At 43.9% G+C, this 27,080-nt stretch overlaps 1 protein-coding gene across 4 annotated transcripts in view; it reads right to left on the minus strand.

The window, feature by feature from the left end:
* The window catches only part of CFAP44 (cilia and flagella associated protein 44), a 382,521-nt gene that overhangs the window by 34,079 nt on the left and 321,362 nt on the right, over nucleotides 1–27,080 (minus strand). For all 4 annotated transcript variants that reach the window (XM_069202788.1, XM_069202786.1, XM_069202785.1 and 1 more), the window contains 3 exons: nucleotides 20,645–20,840; nucleotides 10,166–10,276; nucleotides 7,074–7,204 (listed from right to left, as the gene is read on the minus strand). In XM_069202788.1, the coding sequence (XP_069058889.1) occupies nucleotides 7,074–7,204; nucleotides 10,166–10,276; nucleotides 20,645–20,840 (438 nt within the window). The remainder of the gene's footprint in view (nucleotides 1–7,073; nucleotides 7,205–10,165; nucleotides 10,277–20,644; nucleotides 20,841–27,080) is intronic.

Genomic DNA, 27,080 nt, shown 5'->3' on the forward strand with positions numbered 1-27,080 from the left:
TTCAAAAACTATTTGGGTTGTGGGCTGGATTAGACAACATCCTAAAATTTGCAGATTGGTCTCAGGTGTCAACTTTTAAGACACTTTATTGTAAGCCTTTATAGCTTGGGGCACTGACAGTGGTTAATATGTTTTGAACGTGCATAGTATGAGCCTCTCTCTTGTAATACAATTGCAGATTCTCTTAGTCAGTTTGAAGGAGAGTCCTGGTGTTATTAAAGACAAGGAGGTGAGTATTATCTCACTGACGCGAAGTACCCACGCTGGAAGTAATGCTTGAGGTGCATGTTGGTGTTTTTCATGTCAATTTCAAATAATAAAGCATCAGGCTGAAAGGATGAAGTCTGGGATCCATGAAGACACCTGCCTCTTTGACACTGGAAGGACATTTTAAAGGGAAATCAGACAAGGACATGAGTAACTGATGTGGCTAATAATGGGATTTGTTTCTATTATTTCTGCCATTTAGATTTACACACAGCTTATGAACTGTATAGGCGCATCAAGAAAAGAAGAAGTTACATGGGGTCTACCATATTTATACTGTTGAGTTAATTGTTGCATTGTCATTTCCTTCCTGGAAGAGCAGGATTATGGTAAATGGAGTATTTTAAAATGCTGTGATAAATAGTGAGAAGCAAGACTGCATAACACTCCCCTCCTTGTCTTCAATAAAGTCAGGACTCTCCTTCTCAACTGTATAGGAGAATCACAATTAATGAGAAACTTGATGCAGGCAATCCCCCGTCGCGTTGCACAAGTCCCTGCTTTGACACTAAACTGGGCCTTGAACAATGTGCACTGAGTGCGGAAGTTCATGCACAACATTTTGACCTGCACGGATTGCGGCAGCATCTTGTGTGAACAGGCCACACAGGAAACCCCGCGGCTGCTAAACGACTACTGTGTTTTAAATTAAAAAAACTCATCATTTTTTACAAACTTCATGACTGAACGCATATTGAGACGTTAATTTTACATGACTAACTGCTCACAAAACTCAAACTAAAAGAAGTTATTCAATGGGACTGGAAACTGAACATATCGGAGTTGGATTTGACTGTATTTGTGGAAAATTCTATACCATCCATCATACACCCTAGTCAGCATGAGCCCACCTCCAGAGCATCCATTTACCAGTCCAGAACTCTTTGCCACTGCACTGGTTTTGCTTTGGCCATGTACCTCACCATAGCCATTTATGTGATTAACAAATAAGTTACTTATCTTCGGTAACGCATATCTGGTAGAGACAATATCTAGCTGCAGATTCCTTACTGTTGAATTTCCCAGGCGTCAGACTGGGCCTGGAAGATTTTTGTGTGAGCAGTACCCTGTGTGCCAGGTGGCTTCCCTCAATTCCTCATGGCGACGTTGTGGGCGCCAGAAGGGACGTCGCAGTCACCTATATAGGTGCCACCCAGGTGTACAGACATTAGTTCTTTTCTTTCCGCACCAGTAAGCGATGAGCCATGAAGTTAACTAACGAATGTGTGTCCAAACTAGGGCCCTGAAAAGAGAGCAACCCTAGCTCTAAAAATTCATCCGCAAAGCGGGGAGGCATGGGTGGGTCTGTAAGGAATCTGCAGTTACATATTGTCTCTACCAGATAATGCGTTACCAACGAAAAGTAACTTGTTCATCTGATAGAGACTTCTAGCTGCAGATTCCTTACCTTTGAATAGATATTCAAGCCATACTCTCCTGGCAGCGGGCTGCGGACACATTGTATACTAAGAAGTCCTGCAGGACCGAACGGGCAAAATGCCCATCACTGGGGACCTGACTGAACAGGCAGTAGTGTTTTGCAAATGTGTTCAGAGATGCCCACGTTGCTGCCTGGGAGATATTCAGGACTGGCACTCCAATAGCCAATGCCGTGGTCGCAGCTTTTACCTTGGTGGAATGAGCCCATAAGCCCTTGGGAGGCTGCATTTTTCAGCAAGGGCTTAGCAGATCTTGATACAGAGAATACCTCAGTGCGAAATGGTTTGTTTCTGTACTGCCCGACCTTTTTTTTTAGCTCCAACATGGCCCACAAGGTGTTGATCATCCACCCAGAACTCTTTTTTGCGTTCAAGGTAGAACAACAATGCTCTTTTTGGGTCCAGACGTTTCAGACACTCCTCTTTTTTAGAGGGATGGAGAGGAGCGTAAAAGGTGGGTAGGGTGACATACTGTCCCAAATGATATGGGATCACTACTTTCAGCAGGAAAGAGGTCCTGGTGCGAAGTACCACTTTGTCTAGGAACACAGAGAGTTAAGGAGGCTTGGATGGTAAAGCCTGCAGCTCACACACCCTCCGGGCAGATGTTATTGCCACTAGGAAGGCTATCTTGATAGCAAGCAGCCAGAGGGGACACTTGTGCAGCGGCTCAAAGGGAGCACACCTGAGGTAAGTGAGAACCAGATTTAAGTCCCATTGAGGCATGATAAAGGGTGAGGGGGAAACATATGTACAGACCCTTTGAGAAACCTATTTACAATAGGGGACTTCAATTAACAGGGTTGGTCCGGCAACCACAGGAAGGCGGACGGAGCAGAGAGATAACCCTGAAGAGTGCCCAAGGAAGAGCCCTGCTCCAAAATGAGAGGCAGAAAGAGGGTCAATAGACTTTTCTGTACAATATTTTACAATGTTTTGCCATTGTTGACACTGCACGTTCTCTTAGGAGGAGAACAGATCTAACCAAGACTCTCCCCACTGCTGAAAGAGTCCTTGTGCCACCTCCAAATGGAAATGCCACTCGTGATCTGCTGGGCATCAACGGCTGAGTTCATCCGCCCTGGTGTTCAGAGAACCACCAGGGTTATGCCCTGTTGTTCCAGCCATGTCCAGCGGCGGAGGGCCTGCTGACTTAGGGTACAGCACCCAATCCTGCCTGCTGCAGTACAACATGGCGGTGGTGTTGTCCATGAACACTGGCACTAACGTTCCCTTGACAGAGGGAAGAAATGCCTTCAGTGGTAGCCGAATCGCACGGAGCTCCAGCAAGTTGATGTAGAGTCCTGATTCTGCCGGAGGCCAGAGACCTCTGATATCCACCTCTCCCAAATGGCCACCCCATCCCAGGAGTGACCCATCTGTCACTTCTGTCAGATCTGGTTAGGGAAGGGAGATGAGTCTGCCTTTGACCCAATCGTGGTTTGTCAGCCACCACTGCAGGTCGTTTGCAGTTCCCTCTGCGAGCTGGACCATGTTGTAGAGATTCCCCTGATGCTGCGCCCACTAGAACTTCAGGTCGCACTGCAGAGCCTGCATATGCCATCTGGCATGATTCACTAGCAGGATGCAGGAGGACATGAGGCCCAGCAGCCTCAGAGTCCTTCTCACCAAAATCCAGGATAGAGGCTGAAACATCGGTATCATAGGGCTACATCCTGGACTTGCTTTTCAGGAGGATAAGCCCGAAACTGCACTGTGTCCAGAACAGCTCCGAAGAAAGGGAGCATCTGAAAAGAAGTCATATGTGACTTCGGCATGTTTATAGAGAACTCCAAAGAATGCAGGAGGCAGGCAGTAGTCTGAAGGTGGGAGACAACAACCTGGGGTGAGCCCACCTTTAACAGCCAGTCATCAAGATAAGGGTAGACTGACACCCCAGATGAGCTGCAACCACTGCCATCACCTTGGTGAACACCCAAAGAGTGCTGATAAGGCCAAATGGGAGCACAGTAATTTTAAAATGCTTGTGACCTACCCTGAACCACAGGTAACTTCTGGGGGCAGGCAAGATAGGGATGTGGAAATACGCATCTTGAATTTCTCCTTTTTGAGGAAGAGACTGACGGTTTGGGGGTCTAGAATAGGGCAAAGCTCCTTGTTCTTTTAGGGGATCAGAAAGTAGCAGGAAAAACAACCTCTGCCTACTTCTGTTAAAGGAACCCTCTCTGTTGCTCCCTTCGCCAAGAGAGCCTTAACTTCCTCTCAGAGCAAAGATGATGCTCGCGCCAGCCGTCATTGTGTAATTTATGTGATTAACAACATGTTTCAGTTATGTCATTAACATTTTGGTTTCATTTTGATTGAGAAAAACTGAAAAATTATGCTCCAATGTCGATAAGGCATCTATCATTTAGAGAATGCTGGATTATGCTGATTTTTAAAAAATCTTTTTTTCACCAAGGTTGTCTGAAAATCTCTAAATTTTTTAAATCACATTTCATTGGGATGATGCTCCCCCTAGTGGCTTTTACATTAAATTGGTCCATCCTTCCTGAGATGTTTCAGCCGATGTGTTTCCTTCTACAGCCTCCTCATGACAACCCTCAAGGAGCTGTTGATACAGGTTCCCTTCACATTTTGGTACACTTAAAAAAAAGTAGGTTCAAGGATGTCCACAGAAATGGAACAAAGTGTGGGGAAAATGTAACGATCATCAGGGATTTATATGTACCCCAGTATTGAGTACCTCTCATCATGCCTGTGACTAGCGGCATGAGGACCCACGTACCAACACTGGGGCTGCCTGGGTGGGACATGGATATAAGTTGACTGATTATTTGAGGCCTACTGCCACTTTGTCGACATTAGCAATGAGTGTATTTCATGTCACCAAGTTTAAAATTATAATTGAAATGCTAATAAAGAGTTTTAAATAAATAAAAATGAAATAGGTTCTTTCCATGTACAGATTATGACGCTACCGCTGCTGGAGATTCCATTATTCTGCTCGCATGCCCCAGGTGGCATCATTCTTGCATGCACCAAGAGAATGAAGTGGGCTCCATCCATTTACTGATCCTTGATGGCAGACATCATTTGGATCGGTAAGTGAAAAAATTAAAATTAAAAATCACAAAATAACAAAAGGTAGGGGTTGTGGTTTAACGGAGGAGCAGATAGAGGTGGAGGGGAAAGCAGCGCAAGAGGTGGGCAACACAGAGGGTGTGGGGAGAGGACCAAGATGGAGAGAACAACTCGGAGCATGGGTGGGGGGGAGGGTGCGAGCAACATAAAGTGCAAGGTCAGATGGTATTTGGGAGAAACACACGAGGAAGAGAGCTGGAAAACACATGCACTCATGAAGTACTTAAGCAAAAAACAGAAAGTAGTTCCCTAAAAGTGAGAAGTGGAAGTATACAAGTCCACTATGCAAAAGGTTGGTAAAGAGGATATAGTCCAGAGTAGGACCAAACACAAGATGGCTAAGGCAAGCCATTGAATAAGAATAAAGCAAATAAGAGTGACAAAAGCGCTAACCAATAGTAGGCAATGGGTGGGCTTATGCAGTCTGGTACATGAGACCTAATGAGGGAGTGACGCTTGTCTTTAAAATGTCAAGCAGAGCATCTTAAAGTCAAGCAGCTGAAAGGGCACATGAAGAAATTGTGGGACTTCAAATCAGAAAACTGGAGTATGAGTGACCACACATTTGTATTTCATTTAAAGGGCATAAAACAAGAATGATGATTTACAAGCCATTTTCAATGGGGATAAATATTGACAATGTACCCTGCATTTGTTTAAAGATGAGGTTGCTGCTCAGGCAATGTAAGAGTACGCACTTCACACTGGGTTACTTAAGGACCAATTTCAAGTATACATGCAATTTATGCAGGTCCTTGAGGGTTGTCCTGAGAAGACCTTAGAAAGAAACAGACAGGCCGAAACATATCAACGCATCCTGGGAGGCATATGGATTGCAAAGAATAATGGAATGTATAAAAGACTTATGTTTGTAAACAAATACTGGCAGTTTATATTTGAAGACATTTCTGCCACCACACCAAACAGGGCAGATACTTAAACTCAAGGACTGGGTTGGGATTATGATCTAAAATGGATATATTATTTTCAAATAGTGAACTGAGTACATTGCAATAATGAAGTGATTTTATAATGTATTAACACACCACACCCTATAGGTACATGGATTGTGTCATTGTATTTATGGTAAGTAATGAATATATGGGAATAGATACAATGTTTACAGAGGTACCTGTGGTTAACAGGCACAACAGCCTGTTCAGAAAGTTTACACATTTGTTCTGTAGTGAGAGCAGTGTTTCTATATTTGCAGTCTCCTATCGCTCAGGGGCTGTGGGTTCCCTGCACTAATTTATATGCTATTTGGATGTGACAACTGTTTGTGCTGCAGCAAATAGGGGTTGTCAAGTGAACAGAATTCAGAAAGGGCCTAATCTAGGATCCTGTTACACAGAGGTTCGAGAAAAAGGAAAAAGTGCTTGGTAGAGCACTTGAATTAATCTTAGGTAATTACTTAAGCAGAGTTGCACTGCATTGTTTTTTTGCCCACTATGCCACCAAGATCAGAGACCTATCATATACAAACCAGCCTCTGTCCTGCTCCAAAAGGACCAGTCCAGCATGAATTGCCAGGCCTGGTCCCCTCCAGATGAGAACTCAAGCAACATCAGACCAGTTTCTATTTCTTCAGGCCTCATCAATGAAGCATATCTTGGTTCCTATGGCTCAGTGAGTCAAACAAATTCAGCAACAACTATGGACAGAGTGAGCCATATCTTTGGCCATCAAATTTCAAGAGTATAGTTCAAAGTGAATGACTGACTCATTCCACCCTTGACGACCGGTTCACTGTACAGGTTCCTCGATGCCTCCTCAGCTTGAACAAAGACTGTCCAGGGGAGAATGAGCAGCTGTACACAAATCTGCTGCTGTGTGTTCCCCAACAGCCTTCCCCTCAGACCGATTCCATGAGCCCACCAGGAGATACCCTCAGGCAAAAGAAAGTGTTAGAGTCTGGGCTCCATTTTCTTTGGAAGGGAAGGGCATCTAGGACGCAACAGAGAGGTGGATTCACTGCAACTGCAAGAATAAAACAGTCAATAGCAAAGGAGAAGATTAACGCAGTACATGGAATTCCACCACAGCCCCTTGATATAGGCATCAAGAAACTGGTCGAACCTTAAGACAAAGAACGCCTAATAGTCATTGACTGAAAGCGGCCGCAGCAGTAGTATGGGTGTGAACAAGCAAACAAGTAACCGTGCTTCTCTTTAGCCATAATCACAAATGCTTCAACTTCTTTACTGATGACTGGACACAACCTCCTCCTTTGCTACCACTGTAATACCACAGAGGCAATACCTTTTTGGCCATGGCATCATGGTCTTTCTTGAGATTATCAACTAACTTCTTTTCTTCAGCCTGGGCTTCCTCAATGTCTAGACGCTTCTCTCGCAGATGTAGAGTATTCTCAAACAGATCAGGATCGCAGCCTGAAACAGGCGATATTTAAGTGAGTCTTAAATCACACAGCATTACAACACATTTAAAAAGTCCTAAATACACCTATTTCATTATAAAGCAAATAGTATTGTGTTTGACCACTTTTTTTTTTAACAGGGTGTAGGAATCCTGATTCAATGCATCTTCATTACCTGACCATATTTTTTAGGATGCTAGTTAGAGTTACTGTATACTTCATTAAGAATTAAGGTGATGTACACACAAGCTTATTGGAAAATATTTTGGTAGTTCATTGGACAGAGGCCACAACACCGCTGCACGTTAATGCCACTAAGCAATACATTTACATCCACTTACAACTTCACTATAGTATTGAACTATCAATTGAGTCACTTTAATAGCTTATCCAGCATTCAACCCAATTAATTTTTTTCTTTAACATTTTATGCAATGTGCTAGCACCTATGGCCTTGAGGTGTTTTAAAACCCAGTATCATCACATACGACAAAGTGTTTGAGTTTAACAAGAAGAATGAGAGATACACCAAAAGTATAAAATATATTGAGAAAGGCCAAGCTTTGTAAAGACAATAAGTCAAAAACACAGGGCTGGAAGAAGGATTATTCAGAGGAAGATGAGCTAATGCATGTTTCAGATTAACCCTGGACTATATGTACAGGAAGTGCCTTTTGATGCTTTCTAAAAGTGATGAAGAAAGATGAGTACTAATGCTTATTGGCCAAGAGCTCCAGGAAAATATAACAGCCCTGGAGAAGGAGCCATGATGGGTGGAGGAAGTTCTGAACTTGTAAACCTCAATCCGTGCACCAGTCCAGCTCCATAGGTTTCATTAATCTCCATAGCACTGGCCATAATAATTTGCTCTAACATTTGCCACAGCCTCAAAATTTGCCATATTGTATATGTGCACTACTTATGATAACTGATTATTATAGGGTTTACAAATGTATTAAAATATATCTGAATTTATAATAATTAATTAGGGATGAACTCAATGTATCATTATTATGACATGTCAAACACATTTATGGTTTTGAATTATAATTCATATTTTATAATGTTTTAAAGATGATTATTGTTCAGCTCTTTGGAAAAATATTTCAAAACTGGATCAACTTCTTGATACACCACAGGGTGAGCATCTTCAAATCTAAAAGCCTAGGATAATCTCGTAGGCTTCTTTGCCCCATTCCGAAAGTTCATAAAGTCAATAGTGAGGGTCAAATGGCCATACTTGGTGGATTAAGAAGCCAAGTGGGCGAGCTCAAATATATGAAATTTTGATGTAAAGTCGTACCTTGGCCCTGCCTAACCAATCCAGTCTCCATTGCACTCTCGTGCATAGTGTCTCCAACAGATGAAGTAGATCTGTGAACCACCACAGTCTTGACCATTGAGGGGTTATGTGAACCATCCTGCTAGGTCTTCATACAGGTTCATGAGCACTCTTGAAACAATATGAACTTGTGAAAGGACAGCGAAGGATGCTTTGGACCAATGAATAAAAATGTGAGAATTGCACTGCTACTGCCAATAGCATCACCTTTTCTTCACAGCTCTCGTGGTGCTAACTTTGTTGATCCTCCAGAGAGTCCTGCAGTCTTCATGTGCAGCCTTGGATTTGGAAGCATGGTTATGCACAAAGCCATATGCCCCAGCAGTGACTGTGCTTTCCTCACGCTAGGGTTTTAGTTACAAATAAGCAATTTCCACTTCCTCTGGATGGGTAACAACCTCTCGTTCAAGGCATGTGTTTTAATTAGCGTTGAATAGAGGATAACACTCCAAGGCGTATCATTATTGCCACCGTCATCAGTAAAGCTTTTATATCCCACTATCTGAATCAGCCTTTAGCCTGCTATTAGTATCCTTATAGAACAACAGTATGTTAATCATTTCATTGATGAACTGTGGGATGCATTACAAAATTAGATTTCTGTGATCCAAATATCTTTCAAATGTGCAAAAGGAGCTGTGATTTAACACTTTGAACATGTGTGTGCAACTGCTGGGGACACATTTATCCAGTGACCAGTTAAGAGATGTTTCTGCTCACCTATGTGGTAGTTTGGTGAGCACAAAAGCACCTTGTCGGCATAAATTGCCAGCCTTGGTTTGCAGAATCCGTACCAGTGGAGTTGTACATTACTAAGGTGTAGTTCAAGGACTACAGTTAACCCCGGCAGCTGCTACCTATGGCCTGCTACATTGTAATATTGTCAGTGCTACAACTGGTCTCAGGTGGTAGGAACTGAAATTGAACAGGAGTCTGATAGCCTATTTGCTTTTTCTAGTTTCCAATCCTTAGCTTTTAGCCACTCAGCAGCAAAGCAGAGGCTCTTCAGGGACTAACAGTGGGACAAGGAGTCAGCTCCATGATGTCTCCGGAACTGTAAGGGTGTGTATGCAACTGCCACAGGCACTATTATTTTGTTGAATTATATTAATGGTGCATCCAAATGCAGAAACTCTACCAATATGATGGAATTTCTTCATTGTCAGATTTGGGCTAAGGATCGGATTGAGGGTCTGGGAACCGTGCAGTAGTAGGTGAACATTCACAATCTCCTAGGATTTCAAGAACCCATTTAGTACTCGCAGGTGGATTGTTGCATGGGAAACGCATACAATGGGGCAAGAGGAATTGAATACCCCCATATTTAATGGAAGTGTAGAGAGAAGAGGTTTTCCACTGGAAAAACATCCCCTCACAAAGGAAAACATGTCTTCTGTTAATGATTCTTTAGGCTTTGTTTGTACATTCAGATTTGCCATGTGATAGAAATTCTGCATCTGTATACTTTACACATTTGAATACTCCAGGACATCTACAACTATGACGGATATCTTGAAATACTGTAACCCTTTATAAATTATGCATAATGCATTTGTAAACATTTCCTGGGAAGAGCATTTTAGATACTGTTTTTGCACACATGGAGTCCTCACACAAACATGGACAACTTACCGTCTGGGCATACAGAATCATCAAAGGGTTCATCCTCCGATCCGAGGTCTTCCTCATCACTTTCCCATCCAGACTCCTCATCCGATTCCTCATCGCTATCCTCATCTTCATCTGAAACCGACAAAAACACTTTTTACACAGCGAATTAAATAGGTGGGATATAGGAAAATGTCATGCATGTGTGCTATTACTACAATGCATATGTTTTGAGGAGAGTTTTGGTTTATTATATATGACTACTTTGTGAAATAAGGCCCTGTAGGCATTAAAGTATGAGTGGAAATTTACCAGTTAAATCCTAAAAGTTAAGATATAATCATGTACCTCACCAGCGCCTCGTACTGATAGTCTCCACAATCACACCCAGACCAAGACAACCCAAACACACACTTTCCAAATCACACTCTTTAACCCTCACTCTGCAGTACTCCATGCACCAGACATCACAGATCTTATCACCTATCACAAGATAGACACCTTTATTACAGAACAAAGTTGTTCATCTAGCATGTTTGCACATCCTAGACATCCTCTTCCCACAGGCTACAACATCCTTCATGTGGACTGCACTCATAAGAAGGGAGGAGGCCTCTCTGTCATCCATAAGCCCTCCTAGTCGTGGACTCTAGGCAAGCAAGTAACACTCAACTCCATAGCACTGCTAACATGCCATTACCCATTCTTTGCACTCAGACCGCTACCTTCTACCTCAAGCAGAGGCTTCCTGGGCAGAACAAAGAGTTTACTCATTCATTCATAAATCTCCTCACCACCTTGTCCATTCAACATGCCCACATCACCTTCTTGTGTTGCCGTGTTGGCTCTGATTGTACTAATTAAACTGCTGGATTCAGGCTGCAGCACCACCAAATTTTGGGGAACCGAGTACAATCCCACACCATGTGACAACTGTCGGCCAAACACTTCCAGCCAGACAGCAGTATCTCACCAGCACCCAAAAGTGGCAGTGATTTTTGGCAGCTGAGCGTATGACATTCTGATTTATCAGGAAAATCGTGGTGGAACAGATCTTATCCTTTTCTCTTAGTTACATTCGCCTCATACACAGAAAGACAAACAGAAGCAGACCTTGGTTCAATGTATTTTATTGAATCAACTGCATCATAGATAAAAAGGCATGTACTGCAATAATTAGGATAATGAAACATGATAATAACAGAGTAGTGACAAAAAAGTGAAAAATAAGAAGTCCCACCATCGTGTCACAATGCTAAGTATGGGAATTCCTACCTACGCTGCTAAAGTACTATATTAGAGCACAGCAATGTTAGCGCTAATCCGCCCTTCAGGACCCCTGGGGGGACACCATCCCACATACCGGAATGTGGTAGTAGTAAAGAGGGCTGTTGGTCTACCCAGGGTCCTCTCCTATGGAGGCGGAAAAGATGTCAAGTCTCAGCAGGCAGCTGCAATGAAGCAACAGCATGCGGTGGCAGTTTCTGGCAGGAACTTCCCTCTAATGTATCCGGGGCAGAGAGATGTTTTACAATAAAACATCTGGGTGTTCAAAGAAAACTGTCCTAATGTGAGAATACGTATATTTCCATGAAGTTGTAGGGAATGTGATGTTCTAGTGTGTACCAACAACAATGTTGTGTACAGCCTTGAGCAAGCACAGAGTGAATATGTTGTGCTAAGAAATAAAAATTGATCCTAGGCAGAGCGAGCAACAAATAAAGGAATAAAAAGATCATCACAAAATGAGGCTTCCGCTAAAGAAATAAAATAGATTAAAATGAATTGCTACTATGCTAAAAGGCGCAAACTGCAGGCCTATACCTAAAATAACATGCCCATAAAATGATACTAAAAAAACCTCACAACTGTGTGACTTCAAATCCCCAAAGAGCACAGGCTAAAACAATGAGACACCCTTCTCAATCAACCTCAACACACTCAACATAGTACGGCATCTCATACAATCAACCCGCTCCAAAGGCCACATCATCGACCTTGTCTTCTCAACATCACAAACAATCAATTTTAAAACACTCACACCACTGGACTGACCATTTAGTGACCCCTTCTCCCTCCTTAGCAACTTACCCACAATTGAAGATCAACCCAAAAGAGAAGACAAAAGCCTCAGATCCTGCAAAGACTTTTCCATAGACAACCTGATGTTTGAACTCATTTCTCACCCTAACGACTCCATATCCTAAGCCAGCACTCTTACAAACAAAAAACAATAGGATTATTCAATCAATCAATCAATCAAAACATTTATAGAGCGCTCTATGTACCCGTTAGGGTTTCAAGGCGCTGAAGGGGGGGTGGGGGTGGGGGGCAGCTGCTATCGATCGAAGAGCCATGTCTTGAGGAGTCTCCTGAAGGTGAGGAGGTCCTGGGTCTGGCGCAGGGGGGCCGGGAGGGAGTTCCAGGTCTTGGCTGCGAGGTAGGAGAAGGATCTGCCGCCAGAGGTCTTGCGTTGGATACGGGGGACGATGGCGAGGGAGAGGTCGGCCGAGCGGAGTTGGCGGGTGGGGACGTAGAAGTTGAGTCTGTTGTTCAGGTAGGCTGGTCCGGCGTTGTGTAGTGCTTTGTGCGCGTGGGTGAGTAGTTTAAAGGTGATCCTCTTGTCCACGGGGAGCCAGTGGAGTTCCTTCAGGTGGTGGGAGATGTGGCATCGGCGGGGTATGTCGAGGATCAGGCGGGCGGATGCGTTCTGGATGCGTTGGAGTCGTTGGATGTCTTTTGCTGGGATGCCTGTGTAGAGTGCATTGCAGTAGTCCAGTCTGCTACTGACGAGGGCCTGGGTCACCGTCTTTCTGGTCTCCGACGGGATCCAATTGTAGATTCTTCGGAGCATGCGCAGGTTGTTGAAGCAGGAGGAGGAGACTGCGTTGACTTGTTTGGACATGGTGAGGGCGGAGTCGAGGATGAAGCCGAGGTTGCGTGCGTGGTTGGCTGGAGTAGGGGGGGGGGGGGCCAGTGCGGTGGGCCACCAGGAGTCGTCCCAGGCTGTGGGGGTGCGTCCGAGAATGAGGACTTCCGTTTTGTCGGAGTTTAATTTTAGGCGGCTGTCTCTCATCCATTCGGCGATGGATTTCAATCCCTCATGGAGGTTGGCTTTGGCGGTGTGTGGGTCTTTGGTGAGGGAGAGGATGAGCTGGGTGTCGTCGGCGTAGGAGAGGATGCTGAGGTTGTGTTGGCGGGCCAGTTATGCGAGGGGTGCCATGTAGACGTTGAACAGCGTCGGGCTAAGCAAGGAGCCTTGGGGGACGCCGCAGATGAGGTTGATGGCTTCGGAGCGGAAGGGTGAGAGTCGGACTCTCTGGGTTCTGCCGGAGAGGAAAGATGAGATCCAGTTGAGGGCTTTGTCTTGTATTCCGGCTTCGTGGAGACGAGTTAGTAGGGTGCGGTGGCAGACTGTGTCGAACGCTGCGGAGAGGTCTAGGAGGATGAGGGCTGAAGTCTCGCCATTGTCCATTTGCTGTCTGATGTCGTCCGTGGCGGCGAGGAGCGCAGTTTCGGTGCTATGATTTCGTCTGAAGCCGGATTGGAAGGGGTCTAGGATGGAGTTGTCTTCTAGGTAGTGGGTGAGCTGGGCGTTGACGATCTTCTCGAGGACCTTCGCTGGGAAGGGGAGGAGGGAGATCGGGTGGAAGTTTTTGAGGTCGTTGAGGTCAGCCTTGGGTTTCTTGAGGAGGGCTTGGATGTCGGTGTGTTTCCAGCTGTCCGGGAAGGTCGCAGTGTCGAAGGAAAGATTGATGATCTTGCGAAGATGGGGGGCGATGGTGGAGTCGGCTTTATTGTAGACGTGGTGTGGGCAGAGGTCTGAGGGGGATCCAGAGTGGATGGTGTTCATGGTTTTTCGGGTTTCGGTGTCGTCTACGTGGGTCCAGGAGGTGAGGCGGTTGGTGTTGGAGGAGTAGTCGGTGCTGGGTTCTGGCGGAGGAGTGGTGTTGAGGCTGTCGTGGATGGCCGCAATTTTCTGGTAAAAGAAGGTGGAGAGTGCGTTGCAGAGTTTCTGGGATGGTGGGACGTCGTTGACGTTGGCATTGGGGTTGGAGAGCTCTTTCACGATGCAGAAGAGCTCCTTGCTGTCGTGTGCGTTGTTGTTTAGGCGTTCTGTGAAATGGGAGCGTTTGGCGAGTCGGATCAGTTGATGGTGCTTGCGGGTGGCTTCCTTGTGAGTTGCCAGGCTGTCGGGTGTGCGCTCGAGGAGCCATTTTTTCTTAAGTTTCTGGCAGGTGCTTTTGGAGGTGATCAGTTCGTCTGTGAACCAGGCTGCTTTTTTCTTTTCTTGGTTGACGGTGGGTCTCTTGAGTGGGGCGAGGATGTTGGCGCTGTTGAGGATCCACTGTTGGAGGTTGGTGGCTGCTGAGTCCGGGTCAGTAGGGTCGGTCGGCGGGTTCTTGGCGAGGGTGCTGGTTAGTTGGTCCTCGGTGACTTTGCCCCAGCGGCGGCGTGGTGGTAGTGGGGGGCGGGGGTGTTCGGTGTGTTTCTTGAATGTAAAGTGGACGCAGTGGTGGTCGGTCCAATTGAGTTCGGTGGTGTGGCTGAAGGAGATGTGGTTGCTGGCAGAGAAGAGAGGGTCTAGAGTGTGACCGGCGATGTGGGTGGGTGTGTTGACCAGTTGTCTGAGTCCGAGGTTGGAGGTCAGTGATGCGGTGTTGGCGTCGTTGTTGTTCTCCAGGTGGAAGTTGAGGTCTCCAAGGAGGATGTAGTCCGTTGAAGCGAGGGCGTGGGTGCTTGCGAGGTCGGAGATGGTTTCCCTGAAGGGGGCTCTTGGTCCTGGTGGTCGGTATATGAGAGTTCCTCTGAGGGTGGTGTTGGGGTCCGTGTGGATCTGGAAGTGAAGGTGTTCAGCTGTCTTGAGGGTGTCGTCCGTGTGGGTGAGGATCTTGAGGGTGGATTTGTGGATGATGGCTATTCCTCCACCGATTCCGTTGGTGCGATCTCTTCTGGTGATCTTGTAGCCGTCAGGGATGGCGATGGCGATGTCTGGGGCCGAGGAGTCGTTCCACCAGGTTTCGGTCAGGAAGGCTACGTCTGGGGCAGAGGTGTCGAGCAGGTCCCAGAGCTCGATGGCGTGCTTTCGTTGCAGAGCGTGTGTTGAGTAGGATGCAGTGGAGGTGGTTGGTGTTGGTTGTTACAGGCTTCGTTGTTCTGTTGCAGGAGAAGTTGCAGGAGCGGCAGGAGAAGGGTCCCTTGGTGTGCTTTGGTGTGGCCTGGAAGCAGGCTGTGGAGGAGCCAGGGTAAAGGGCGAGGAGTTCGCTGGCCGGGTAGCGAAGGCTGGTGGTGCGGGGGGCGTGTGGACGAGGGGGGGTGGCGCTGGGCGCGGTCCAGGCGTGGACGGGCGCAGACGGGCTTGCCTCTGGCGCGCCTCCGGCGCAGACGCGCAGCACCAGCCATTAAGAAGGGAGGGGGGAGGGGGGAGGGAGGAGCAGCTGGGAGGCGGGAGGGAGCGGCGAATGGGTGCGCGAGGGGGGCGGGGCCGCAGGGAGGCAGCGGCAAGGAGAGATCGGCAAGGGGGAGCGCCCAAGGGGCGAAAAAACCAGGAAAAACAAGGCACAAACAGTAAGGCAAAAGTTAAAAACAGTCACAAAATACAATGATGGCACAAAATACAATCGGGGTACAGTAATCAGAGGGGGCACAATGAGGGCAAGAGCGCAAGGAGGCAAGGCGCTGAAAAAGTGGAAAAAACACTTACAGAACGGCGAGATGCGGCACATGGGTCTAGTGAAGCTTACCAGAGCCCACTAGACACCAGGGATGAGGCGCAGGAGGATGCCTGCGGGTGGAGGAGGGCCTCGAACACGCTAGCAGCAGCGTGGGCGGGGGTCAGGGGCACGAGACAGCAAGGTGGTGCTGCGGACGTGGGGGGCGAGCTCTAGACCTAAAACAGGTCAGAGGTCGCTCCATTCACACCTCAATTAAAACATGCAAATGCTACCCTACAGAATCTTAGTACTTTAAAGACCTTACTCACAATTAATGACCCTTCCACAGCTGAGAAAGACAATAGAATTAAAACAGAACTCCAAATGACCTCATGGTACTTAAGTTCATCTGTACTGTACACACATCACTTCTGTCACAGCAAAATGCAATACAGCACACTCAATGAAAACACCAGCTTAAGAAGAGATCTTCTCAAGACAATCAAGCACTGCCTCAACTCCCTGCTGAACCCACCCATTCCTCCCTGCACAGAAAGGTTCAACACAATTAACCTCTTGTTCAGTGAAAACATATTAAAGATCCAACAGCACACAGACATCAATCCTGCTTCATCCTGTAAGCCCCCCTCTTACTGTAGAATCCTGCAATGGTTGTCCTTCAAAGCCCTATCTCATGCAGATCTTGCTGACATACTCTACATGGAACCCGTTGATGGTCTATTCACAGATAACTGCTGCAAAGTTCACCAATATGCCGATGATACTTAAGCCTACTTGACAGTCTCCTCTGCTTTAGAGGTCCAACACCTCAAATGCTGCCTGAACATCAACTGGACCTGGATGTCCAGCCCCTACTTGAAGCTTAACCAAAACAAAACAGAATTCCTGTTATTTGCTAACCAAAAAAAACAGTACAAATCAGACTTATTGACATGAACCTTGATGCCTGGAACCCCAACTTTCCCTGAATGCTAAGTTACTTGGATTCACCTTGGACACCAACCTCGCTCTCAAAGAACAAAAAAACAAAGTGGATCGATAGATGAGTGAAAGGGTAAATAGATGGATGGATAAGTGGTTGGGTGAAAGGATGAGTGAAATGATAGATGAATGAGGTTTACCTTATTTGAAAAGGTACTGCAGCACAGCCCTTCCCACTGCGGAATCCTTGTTGACATCGACGTCAGTGCAGTAATTCCTTTAGAAGGCATGAGTAGACTTCCATGTGGCAGCCTCACAAACCTCCTCAAGAAAGAGTTCTGCCTAAAGGGCGGTAGTGGCTGCTACTGCTTTTGTAGAATGAGCTCTAACAGAAATTGTTGAAGTCTTATTCATGAACTCATAAGTTTGTGTAATGCAAGAAACTATCACACTTATGTTTGTTTAGTAACAGATGTTCCTCTCTTAATTCCACCAAAAGCAACAAACAGTTGATTAGATTTGCAGAAAGACTTTGTGGCTTATAAATAGAATATAATGCAATGCATAACATCTAAAGAATATAAGGATCTTTCCACTGCCATCTTTAGATCCAGGAAGAAAGCAGATAGTTCAATTCTTTGTCTTAATGGACCATAGAAGGTACCTTCAGAAAGAACTTTTGGATTGGTCATTAAAGTTACTTTTCTATGTGCAAAATGTAAGAAAGACTCTTTGCATGTCAGTGCTTGTGGCTCACTTACTCTCCTAGCTGAAGTGATGGCCCGGAAGAAGACTGTCTTCTAAAAGAGATGTTGTAGATTTGGTTTATGGATGGAATGCGTCAAACCAGCTAAAACTATTAGGAATTTGGAAATGTCAGTCAGATGTACCTTAATCGAAGCAACCGATAGTCCATTATTGCTTAGACCTAAAAAATACTTCAAGAATTTGTAATGCAACATTTTTATTGGGTCTAACCTTTGCCTTTTATTCCATAAGACAAAACACTTACATTTTGCATTGTACGACTTTACCATGGTAGGTACTCTTGCAGCCTCAGGAATCTGTCTACAACTCTTCGGGATCAGCAAGTGGCCAAATTCCATGTCCTGATGAGCCATGCTGTACATTTTAAGGACTGAGCATCGTGATGCTGAATTTTTATCTTGCTCCTTGACAACAGGCATGGATCAGATTTGAACTGGATTGGTGTATGTGCTGATAGGTTCCATAATTCCACTACCAACACTGGTAAGGCCAAGCTGGAGCTACCTAAAAAGTCACACATTGTTCCATTTTCTTTTACAAATTAACCTCAGTATCAGAGGTATTAGGGGACGGTATGTATTAACATCCCTTTTCAGTCTATTGCAAAGGAATCTTCACTCAATCATGGACATAGCCATCTGCTGGTGAACCTGGTGCATCTTGTATTCTTGTGTGTCACAAACATGTCCCACTGTGGACTGTCCCATCTGTGAAATATGAGATGTAGTTGATTGACATTCACACCACTACTCAAGAACATCTGAGTAATGCCAGCTCAAACAAGGCACTATGTCAGTGTGCTCTCCTGGAACACTTTCCCCTGAAACACCATAATGTAAAAAAAATGGCCTATCTCCATAACCTCTGGGGCCCCTTTGAAACAATGAGAGATCTGGTTCCTTTTTGTTTCAGGATGTAAAACATAGTTGTGGTGTTGTTAGTTTCGATTCGTGACATGCGTGTTCAGCACCAGCGGAAAGAAGGCTTTCAATACTAATCTTCCTGCTCTTAGTTCAAGGATGTTTACATGCATGCTGCACTTTTCTGTTCATTTCTAACCCCTGGAGATGAACACCCAACTCAAGAGAGATGCATCAGTTGTTGAGAACAGCTGAGGTTTTACTGGATTTAACAGTTGACCTTTGAAGATGTTATTCTTTACTAACCACCACCTGTGTGACCATTTCATGGATGTCACCTGAACGAAATTGTCCAGATCCCAATCTCTTGAAATCTGTTGTCAAATCTGTTGCCTTTGGGCATTTAACTGTTCCAGGATAATCCTCATGTGTACATGGCAATGTGGTTTTAGAAAAATGCATGAAGACATTGTACCTAAGATCAGCATTAATGTTCTCACTGTGGTGGCCTTGATTGTCTGTAAATACATACAATGTTAATTAACTTTTCATTGTGCTTGTGAAGGGTATGCCAAACCCATATCTGCGATGATGCTGGCTCCAGGAAAAATAAGGTCCCTGTTTGAAATGATTGGGATTTCTTGCTGTTGATCGCTAATCCCCGATTTAACATTGTACTTCTTGTTAGACCACTTCACATGAATGGGATGTTGAAATAAACATCCTTGTGATCCCGGGATAATGAGTAATTTCCCTCCTTTAGTAAGGGTTCGATTTCCTTCAGAGTAACCATTTGGAAATCCTGTGGCCTCATATATCTGTTGAGATTCCTCTGGTGTCGGATAGGTCACAAATCTCCTGATTTTTTTCAAAATTAGAAAGAATCTGGAAGGAGGGAAAAAGAGGTATGGTATCCCTATACCTAGAGGGTTGGCTGATGGTGCCGGCAGTGACGGGTGTTTCGTCAATGATTCAACAGCAGCAAACTATGTTGTTAACGAGGGAGTTGTACTGGTGGTACTGACTCGCTATTGACGAGGACCTTGACATCGACAATGATGAGGTCAAGTCCCTCATAGGCAGTTTCCCCGTTGTTGGTGACGAGGATTTTGAAGCAAATGAACCACCTTAGTTTTTGCTTTTCTGAATATCTAGGTTTCTCTCAAAGACCAAATTAAGGTTTTTTTAGTCAGGGATAGCTCATCTGAGACAGCTTATGGCTTTACTTTGTTGGTATGCTTCTTAGGTCTGATCCATGTAGATCTTTTTCTCTTCACATGCCTTGCATGTCCTGAAGAGATATTTCTCCTTTCCCTGCTCTGCCATGTTGAAGAGAAAAAAACTGTCATCTGAGAGTGCTGATCCCTGATTGGCTGTAGTTTGGGTTATACATGACAATGTGAATTGGTTACTAAAATCTATTGTAAAATTCAATGCTATTGAGTGTAAGGCATACACTGCTCTGTTAATCTTGTTATCAAGGGCTCCTAGTCTGGTGACAGGGAACAATTCAAACATGTCAAACTATGAAAGTTCCAAAGCAGAAGAACCTATCCTTACCAAATAAACGTTGACATTTATCAGCCCTGGTGTGCCCAAAAGTGTCTGAGGGTGTCAGGAATCATAGTTGTGGAGAATACAGTGCATAAATTAGCCATCACCAGTCAATTAAATGGGGAGATTCATGGACCTTCGTATATCCAAGTAAAGTATGAGGGTTTGTGATCATGAAGATGCAGTGTCCTGACTTGCAACTGGGGCAAATTCATGTATTTAGGGCTCTTTGGGATAAACAGAAATGGTTGAAAAGTCTAATAAGATTGTGCTGTGTTTTGCCACTTTGCTATGGTTAGTTCTGTTTGTCCAAAGTAACCTGAGGTTATGTAACCCTTGATATGCAATTTTACACAATGAGAAAACCAGAAACAAACAGGCAGCAATGTTTCAGATGGATGTCCCATGCCTACCTAGGAGCACTGAATCCAACGCAGATCAAGGAGGTCCAGCTCAGAATGATAGTCAATGACTGGAAATGATGACCATTTAGATTAATTGTATATAAATGTATCTTATGAATATCCAGAAAGTCTTTGATGGACTAAGCCCTTCTGGCCCTATAGTGGGCACCCTTCTACTATACAGATATAAACCTCTATGAGGGATCGGCTGCAGATGTTCTGCTGTAAAACACTTTATCATAGAGGCTCAGAGTAAGTTGACAGAGCTGGGGCATCAAGCTGTCTCCAGCTCTCCGCAAGCGAACAGTTAACTAGACCCACCTTCTTCTCCATGCACCACCTTCTTCTTTGTGCGTTTGATCTTCTTCTTGAAGACCTTGGTGAGGAAGTCAGCAAATTTGTTGTTTTCTCCAAGGGACGCTTGGAAGGTCGTTTGAAGAGCCTTCTCTCTTTCTTGGAGCTTGGCAATGGCCAACTTCTTCACCTCCAGTTGCTGCTGCAGGTCCTTGGACTTCCACTACAAGAGGGTCATAGAAACACTGTATGAATACATCATGTTCACAAGGATCTGAGTTATCCTACTTACAAATCCATCTCAGCGAACTCTGTGGCACTGAAGCTCTATGCAACTGTGCACCACATCTGTGCTTGTTCAAACTCCCCACATCAACAAGGAGCACCTAACTGCACATCGGCATCTCTGAAGGGGCAGTGAGAAAAGCACTGCGACCAATCTGTTCTTTGTGCAAACCGGGTGTATAGTCATGGGTTCAGAGCATTGTCTATATCACAGAAACTTTGCTCTTTGCGAAAAAAAAGACCAAATGAATTGCACTGTTTTGCTTCTTCTATAATAGGCATGGGGGTAAAGGCATTTGCATCATGGTAAACAATGGAGCAAACATTATTCCACCAGTTTTACCCTTTGTCTGTTTAATAAATGACAAGTATGAATCTGCGATGAGGCAAAATCATTTTTCCCATTTGTTAACTAGAATATCAAACAGGGGCACATTTCTTTTAAAGGTTTATTCATAGGTTAGAATTAAAAATTCGGTAAATTCACTCTACATTGAATAGAAGCAATACACACAGATACATATGGTTTCACAATCTCTCTTCTTTATGTATGCCCTAGTTGCATTATTATTACACAGAGTAAAATAAAATGTGCTTTATTTCAAGTATCACAGGCATGCACCATCTCCCTCACTAACAAAGTTGCTGAAAGACTAAATGCTAGCAGGGAGAGCAAAGCAGAATTATAGGATTTAGAAGTAGGTATGGCTTCAGACAGAAATGTTCTGTCACTCTGTTTGTGTTCCATTTTTTGTGAAAACATTACAAACAGAAAATCACACTTCTAAATCTTATGACACACTTTCTCTCTCTAAATATCTATTTACATATATATATATATATATATATATATAAATAAATATATATATATATGTCCATACATACATATGTGTGTGTGTGTGTGTGATGCATGTGAAGTAAAGTGATTTTGCATATATATTACTGTAAAGTGTTTTTTTCATTCAACACTGAAGAACAATTCTTTGTGTTCAATTGTTGCATGAATCACTATGAACATAGAGTTTTATAGATTAGTTATATATGTTACACAATATATAATGTATAAATGTTATACATGTTATATATAATACTTCTATATATTAATAAATATAAAGTTGTGTGTGTATAAAAAAAACATATATATATATATCTACATATTTATCTAATATACGTGTAAATATATATATAAAACTGTATATGTGCTAATATGTGATAATTCATGAAAGCACTGCCCTTCGGTGTTAAATGGAAGAGATCACTTCATTAAATTGTGTAATCCAAGACATATCATGGGTACTTGTGGCAACGTTATCAGAGAATGGGGGAGCTCTTGAATTTTTCATTATTTAAAATATATTGTTTTCCAAGAGCGTCACTTAATGCAGTGAAATGATCATTGGTCTTTTTCGCAGAGAACTGAGAGCGGCAGCGACAATTGCACTGATTACTTCCCGTCTAGATTACTGCAATGCTGTCTATCTCAACGCTAGCCAACTTTCGATCAACAAGTTGCATGTCATTCAGAATGTGGCAGTTCGGCTGGTACTGGGACTTCCAGAAACTGCTCCATGAGGGAAGAACTCAAATCCCTGCACTGGCTTCCAGTAAAAAAGAGGGTGCTCTTTAAAGCCCTGTGTCTTACCCATAAAGCTCTTCATGGCCAAGGCTCGCATTATCTCAGGTCAACTTTAAGTTGGTACGTACCAAGCAGAACACTGAGATCTTCGAGCCATTTACAGTAATGGTCTCCTGGTGCACGTAAACTAGATGGGGTGCTCGGTCCTCCTCTATTGCAGCGGCGGGGCTGTGGAATTCCTTGCCCTTCCACATTAGGCCTGTAAGCGTTCACGTGCCATTCCGAAAACAAGTCAAGACATGGCCCTTTGCACGTGAATAGTCTATGGGCTTCCCTCTCCTGAACTGCTGCTATGGCCTGTCTGTTATGAGGAGCTCCTCAGTCTCTCTCTTTCCTATCGGGGTGTTTTTTCGTTGGGGGTCTCTCCCTGATCAGCGCTTGGATACCTTTTTTGATTTAATGCGCTCTATAAAATACAAATACATATTCTTAATTGGGCCATTAAGTGGAATGTCTTTATTATATTGTTTTATTATAATTATAATAACATTTGATTTGAGCTACATACAAAGTATTTTGATTGTCCGGCTTGTGGTTTGGCTCCTAGACCCAAGCCAGACCCCTGGCTCGGCTATGTCTTTGCTGATGGCTAGCCCACCTCTTGGCTGCTCCTTCATGGTTCTGAGCTGTACAGTCTGCAGCTCATACACTATTTTACAGAATTACAAAGACCCAGATTAATTACAGCTTTGATGGTTAAAGAAATTAGGCATTGGTTAACACTAACATTTTATGTGCTCAATGTAGGAAACCAGCCTTTCCTGCATGGTCACACTGGATTTTTGGGTTTTTCCTGGAGCCAATACTTTTGCTGGCCTTGGAACTCTGTGCTCTTCACCCCTGCTAACCACTAGTTAAGTGTCTGCACTCCTTTAAACATGGTGGCATAGGCATAGTCCTAAATGGTATATTTACCTTATCTATTCTTCCCTACTATGTAGTCAAAGAGAACCCACAACCGTGAAGTAAAATGTCACTAGTGGACTGCTGCACCTATTGTGCCATCTACTATAGTGACAATGTAAAACATGGCTTCAGGCCTACAGTGTAGCCTGATTGTAACAGCGTAAAAATGCAACTCAACATATGAAGCTAAATCCTTTTGGCAGGTAAAAGCATAGATATTAAAACATCACCCTTATGTAGGCTTCGGTACCCACAAGCAAGGCTGATGATATTTAAAATGAGGACATGTAGAAATGTAATGTTAACAGGCCCTTACAGAGACTAGTACCCAAAAACTATTTTTCACTGTGTAGGCCTAACTGTCCCAAGTGGAAAGCCAGAGTACAGATTAAAAATCCTAATACTCCTAACTCTGGGACGGAACTAGCTAGAAAAATAATAAAAAACTATTTTTAATAGTTATCAAACATCCAATTCAATGGTAAAGTTGGATTTGTTCATAAACATTAAAGGCAAATTAATATTTAGAAAGTTACATTTTCCCTGCCTGAAGTTCCTGGAGGCTAAATCTGCATTTGCTCCCCTACTTCTGGCAGGCAGTAATTAACATATGAATAAGTGTGGAAAATATGTGAAGTGGCTTCCAAGAGAAAATACAAGTCTAACCCGAATCTGCAGAGATGACTCCTCTGAACCTGACAGAATATTGAGGGTGGGTCTGTGAGAACCCTTTTTGATATTACTCTGTCAAATCCTGCTTCAATGTCAAATCATGCTTTACACATCTGCTGTGTTTACATATAATACTGGGGTGCACTTGAATGGAAGAATTAACTGTGTATTCACTGTCTGGTTGCTTAAGGACCTGCTTTGTTAGACTACACTTCGGACTCTGAGATTTTTTGCATACGCACGGGGGCAGACTTGAAAGGAAGGCAAACAAGGTGCCATAACAATTCTTGTATATCCATTGTCTGGTTGCTGCAAAACCCTGCTTTGTTCTACTAGACTTCAGTCTCCGGGTTTGCTGGGAGTACCAGTGACTGCCCCAAACTGGATCTTGATACTGGATGTGGGAGGCCACTAGGATTATTATAGTACCCTCCCCATACACATACCTATCCCTTAGAGCTCACGTTTAGTATGGCTGAAGACTCTTGCCATCTTTGCCCATTCTAAGTAGGTTTGACCCTGGGAACTTTTACCTTTTTGGTAGGGTCGTGCTCAGGAGTCATTGCCGCCTATTAGCTTAAGCCAGGCACAAATGGGGCACCTCAAGGCACCCATGTCAGAACACTCCTGGACCTGAGGAAGATCAGAAGAGGACTGAATCTGCTGTCTGCAACTTGAGAAGAGCCCCAAAGGACTGGACTTACTCTCTCTCTTTTTGTACCCAGGACAAAGAAGTGTCATAAGGCTGACCTCCTGTTAAAGCTACAATGACAACAGCTACAAGAGAACGTTTCCTGCAACTGCCCAGCTGACCAATGACAAATGGACCCTGCTGTTTTTTCTCTGCCTGACACCCTGTGAGTCTCTAAGGGCCGGATGTACAAAGCCATTTAGCATTTCTTAACGGTCCAAATTGCTATCTCGGGCCGTAAGGAAATGCTAAATGAGCTTTTCAGATGTACAAAGCCCTTTAGGGAATCGCAAATTGCGATTTCTATCCAGTAGAAATTGCAATTTACGATCCTCTAAATAGGAAATCGCAAAAAAGGATTACCTATTTGCGATTCCTATTTAGATGTACAAAGCATTTCCTAAATGTGAATTGGGCATTTAGGAAATGCAATTACCATTGGCTCCAATGTAACAAATGGCATGGGACTTCTTAATTGCGATTTCCTAATAGCAATTCCTATGATGTAGGAATTGCTATTAGGAAATCGGACTTTTGATACATGTCTTTTTGCATTTCCTAAATAGCAATTTCTATGGAGTCGCTATTGAGGGAATGCAAAATTGCACCTACAAACATCTGACCGTAAGTGCCTCTCCTGAGGTACAGGGGGTCTTTAGAAGTGTACTTCTGCGGTAGATTAGGACTTAAAGAACTAAAGTCAGAAGGTAAAATCTTTGCCTGGGAGGATCCTGGATGGTGTAGCAGACCTGCGCTTCATCACAGTTGGTGTCAAATTGTGCCTAAGTGTCCCCCATCTACCATGACCTTTGACTATCATTACCACTTTATGCTTCTTGGCATTATTTCTACTTAAAACCTCAAAAATGAATTACTCCAGTTCCCTTTACTGGGTTTTTGTGTCATTTTGGTGTAATTTTGTTTACTGAATTTTACTCTATTTTTTTTATTTGGTTTGAGATTTTCTTTGTGTTGTTCTTTGACTTTTTGCTGTTTTGGTAATGTATTAATCCTTTACACATTGCCCTAAGCTAAGCCTGTCTGCTCTGTTCAGTAGTTATCTGGGGGTTGAGCTCAGGTTAATTTAATAACTTCAAGGGTTCACCCTGACAAGGGTTGCGATTGTTCTTTGAGGTGGGTAGTCAACCACTGCAAAAAATAAAATTTAGTACACCCCGTTTGATATTGCAGCATGATTACTAGTTGGTGTTATCCTAGTGGAGCATTACAGGAGATATCTGTGTTTGTACGCCCGATTACCTGTTGTTTTGCCCCTTTCTCATCTCTATTCCCTAATCACATTTTTCAGTTTTTCCTGGTAAAATGCGGGTAGTGAAAGGAGGTAGGCAGTGCCAGCAAGGGCACCATTTAGGAGAAGAAGCTGTGACTCGTGGATTGCCCCTTGCGACTCCTGGCCCCGGAGGTGGCAAAAAATCAGTGACAAGATTACAGGGGCAGCTCAACCTTATGGGTATCACAGTGTCTGACCTTTTTTGTTACATTAGTAGTAAATAGTAACCTAATATTTACTATGAGTGTAATAAACATAAAGCGACAGGAGCTGGAATGGGACCTTTGCAGGCAGATTTGTAGAGAATAAATGCTCTTAAACGTATGTTGTGTGTATGCTTGTGAGTGAGACTGTTTGTGTGAGACAGAATCATGTATGTGTGAGGATGTATGTCAGTATGTGTCGGCATGTGTGAGGATGTCTATGTGTCCATGACAGTCTGTGGCAGATTGTGAGTGAGAATGAGTGTCAGTAAGCGAGATTGTGAGTCAGAGTAAGAGTGCAAGAGAGTGAGTGAGAATGAATGAGTGGAAGTGAGAGATAATGACTGAGGGCCTGATTTAGATTTGGGCAGATGGGTTACTTCGTCACAAATGTGACGGCTATCCCTTCCGCCTAACTACAAGTACATTATATCCAATGGCACTGGTAACACACCGGACGGGATATCCATCATGTTTGTGATGGAGTAACCCGTCCACTGAAATCAGGTCCTAAGTTTGAGTGAGTGAATGTAGTAACCATAATTAAAACTGTGGTTTTATGCTTGTGAGTCTGCCTTTCGCCCTGGGATAATCATGAAAATGCTAGATGGATGGTATTTATAACAGTTCAGGCTCTGGCATGTTGTATGCAATTTCAAGCATAATGTGGCATCTATGGTATATTGGGTACACCAATTACAAAATGTTTGGCCGGGCACAATGGAGGTAATTTGTGACACACATGGGCACTTGTTAGAAATGGGGTCTCTAGTTGGCAG

Source organism: Pleurodeles waltl, chromosome 8 (genome assembly GCF_031143425.1).
Source record: "Pleurodeles waltl isolate 20211129_DDA chromosome 8, aPleWal1.hap1.20221129, whole genome shotgun sequence".
Classification (NCBI taxonomy): Eukaryota; Metazoa; Chordata; class Amphibia; order Caudata; family Salamandridae; genus Pleurodeles; species Pleurodeles waltl.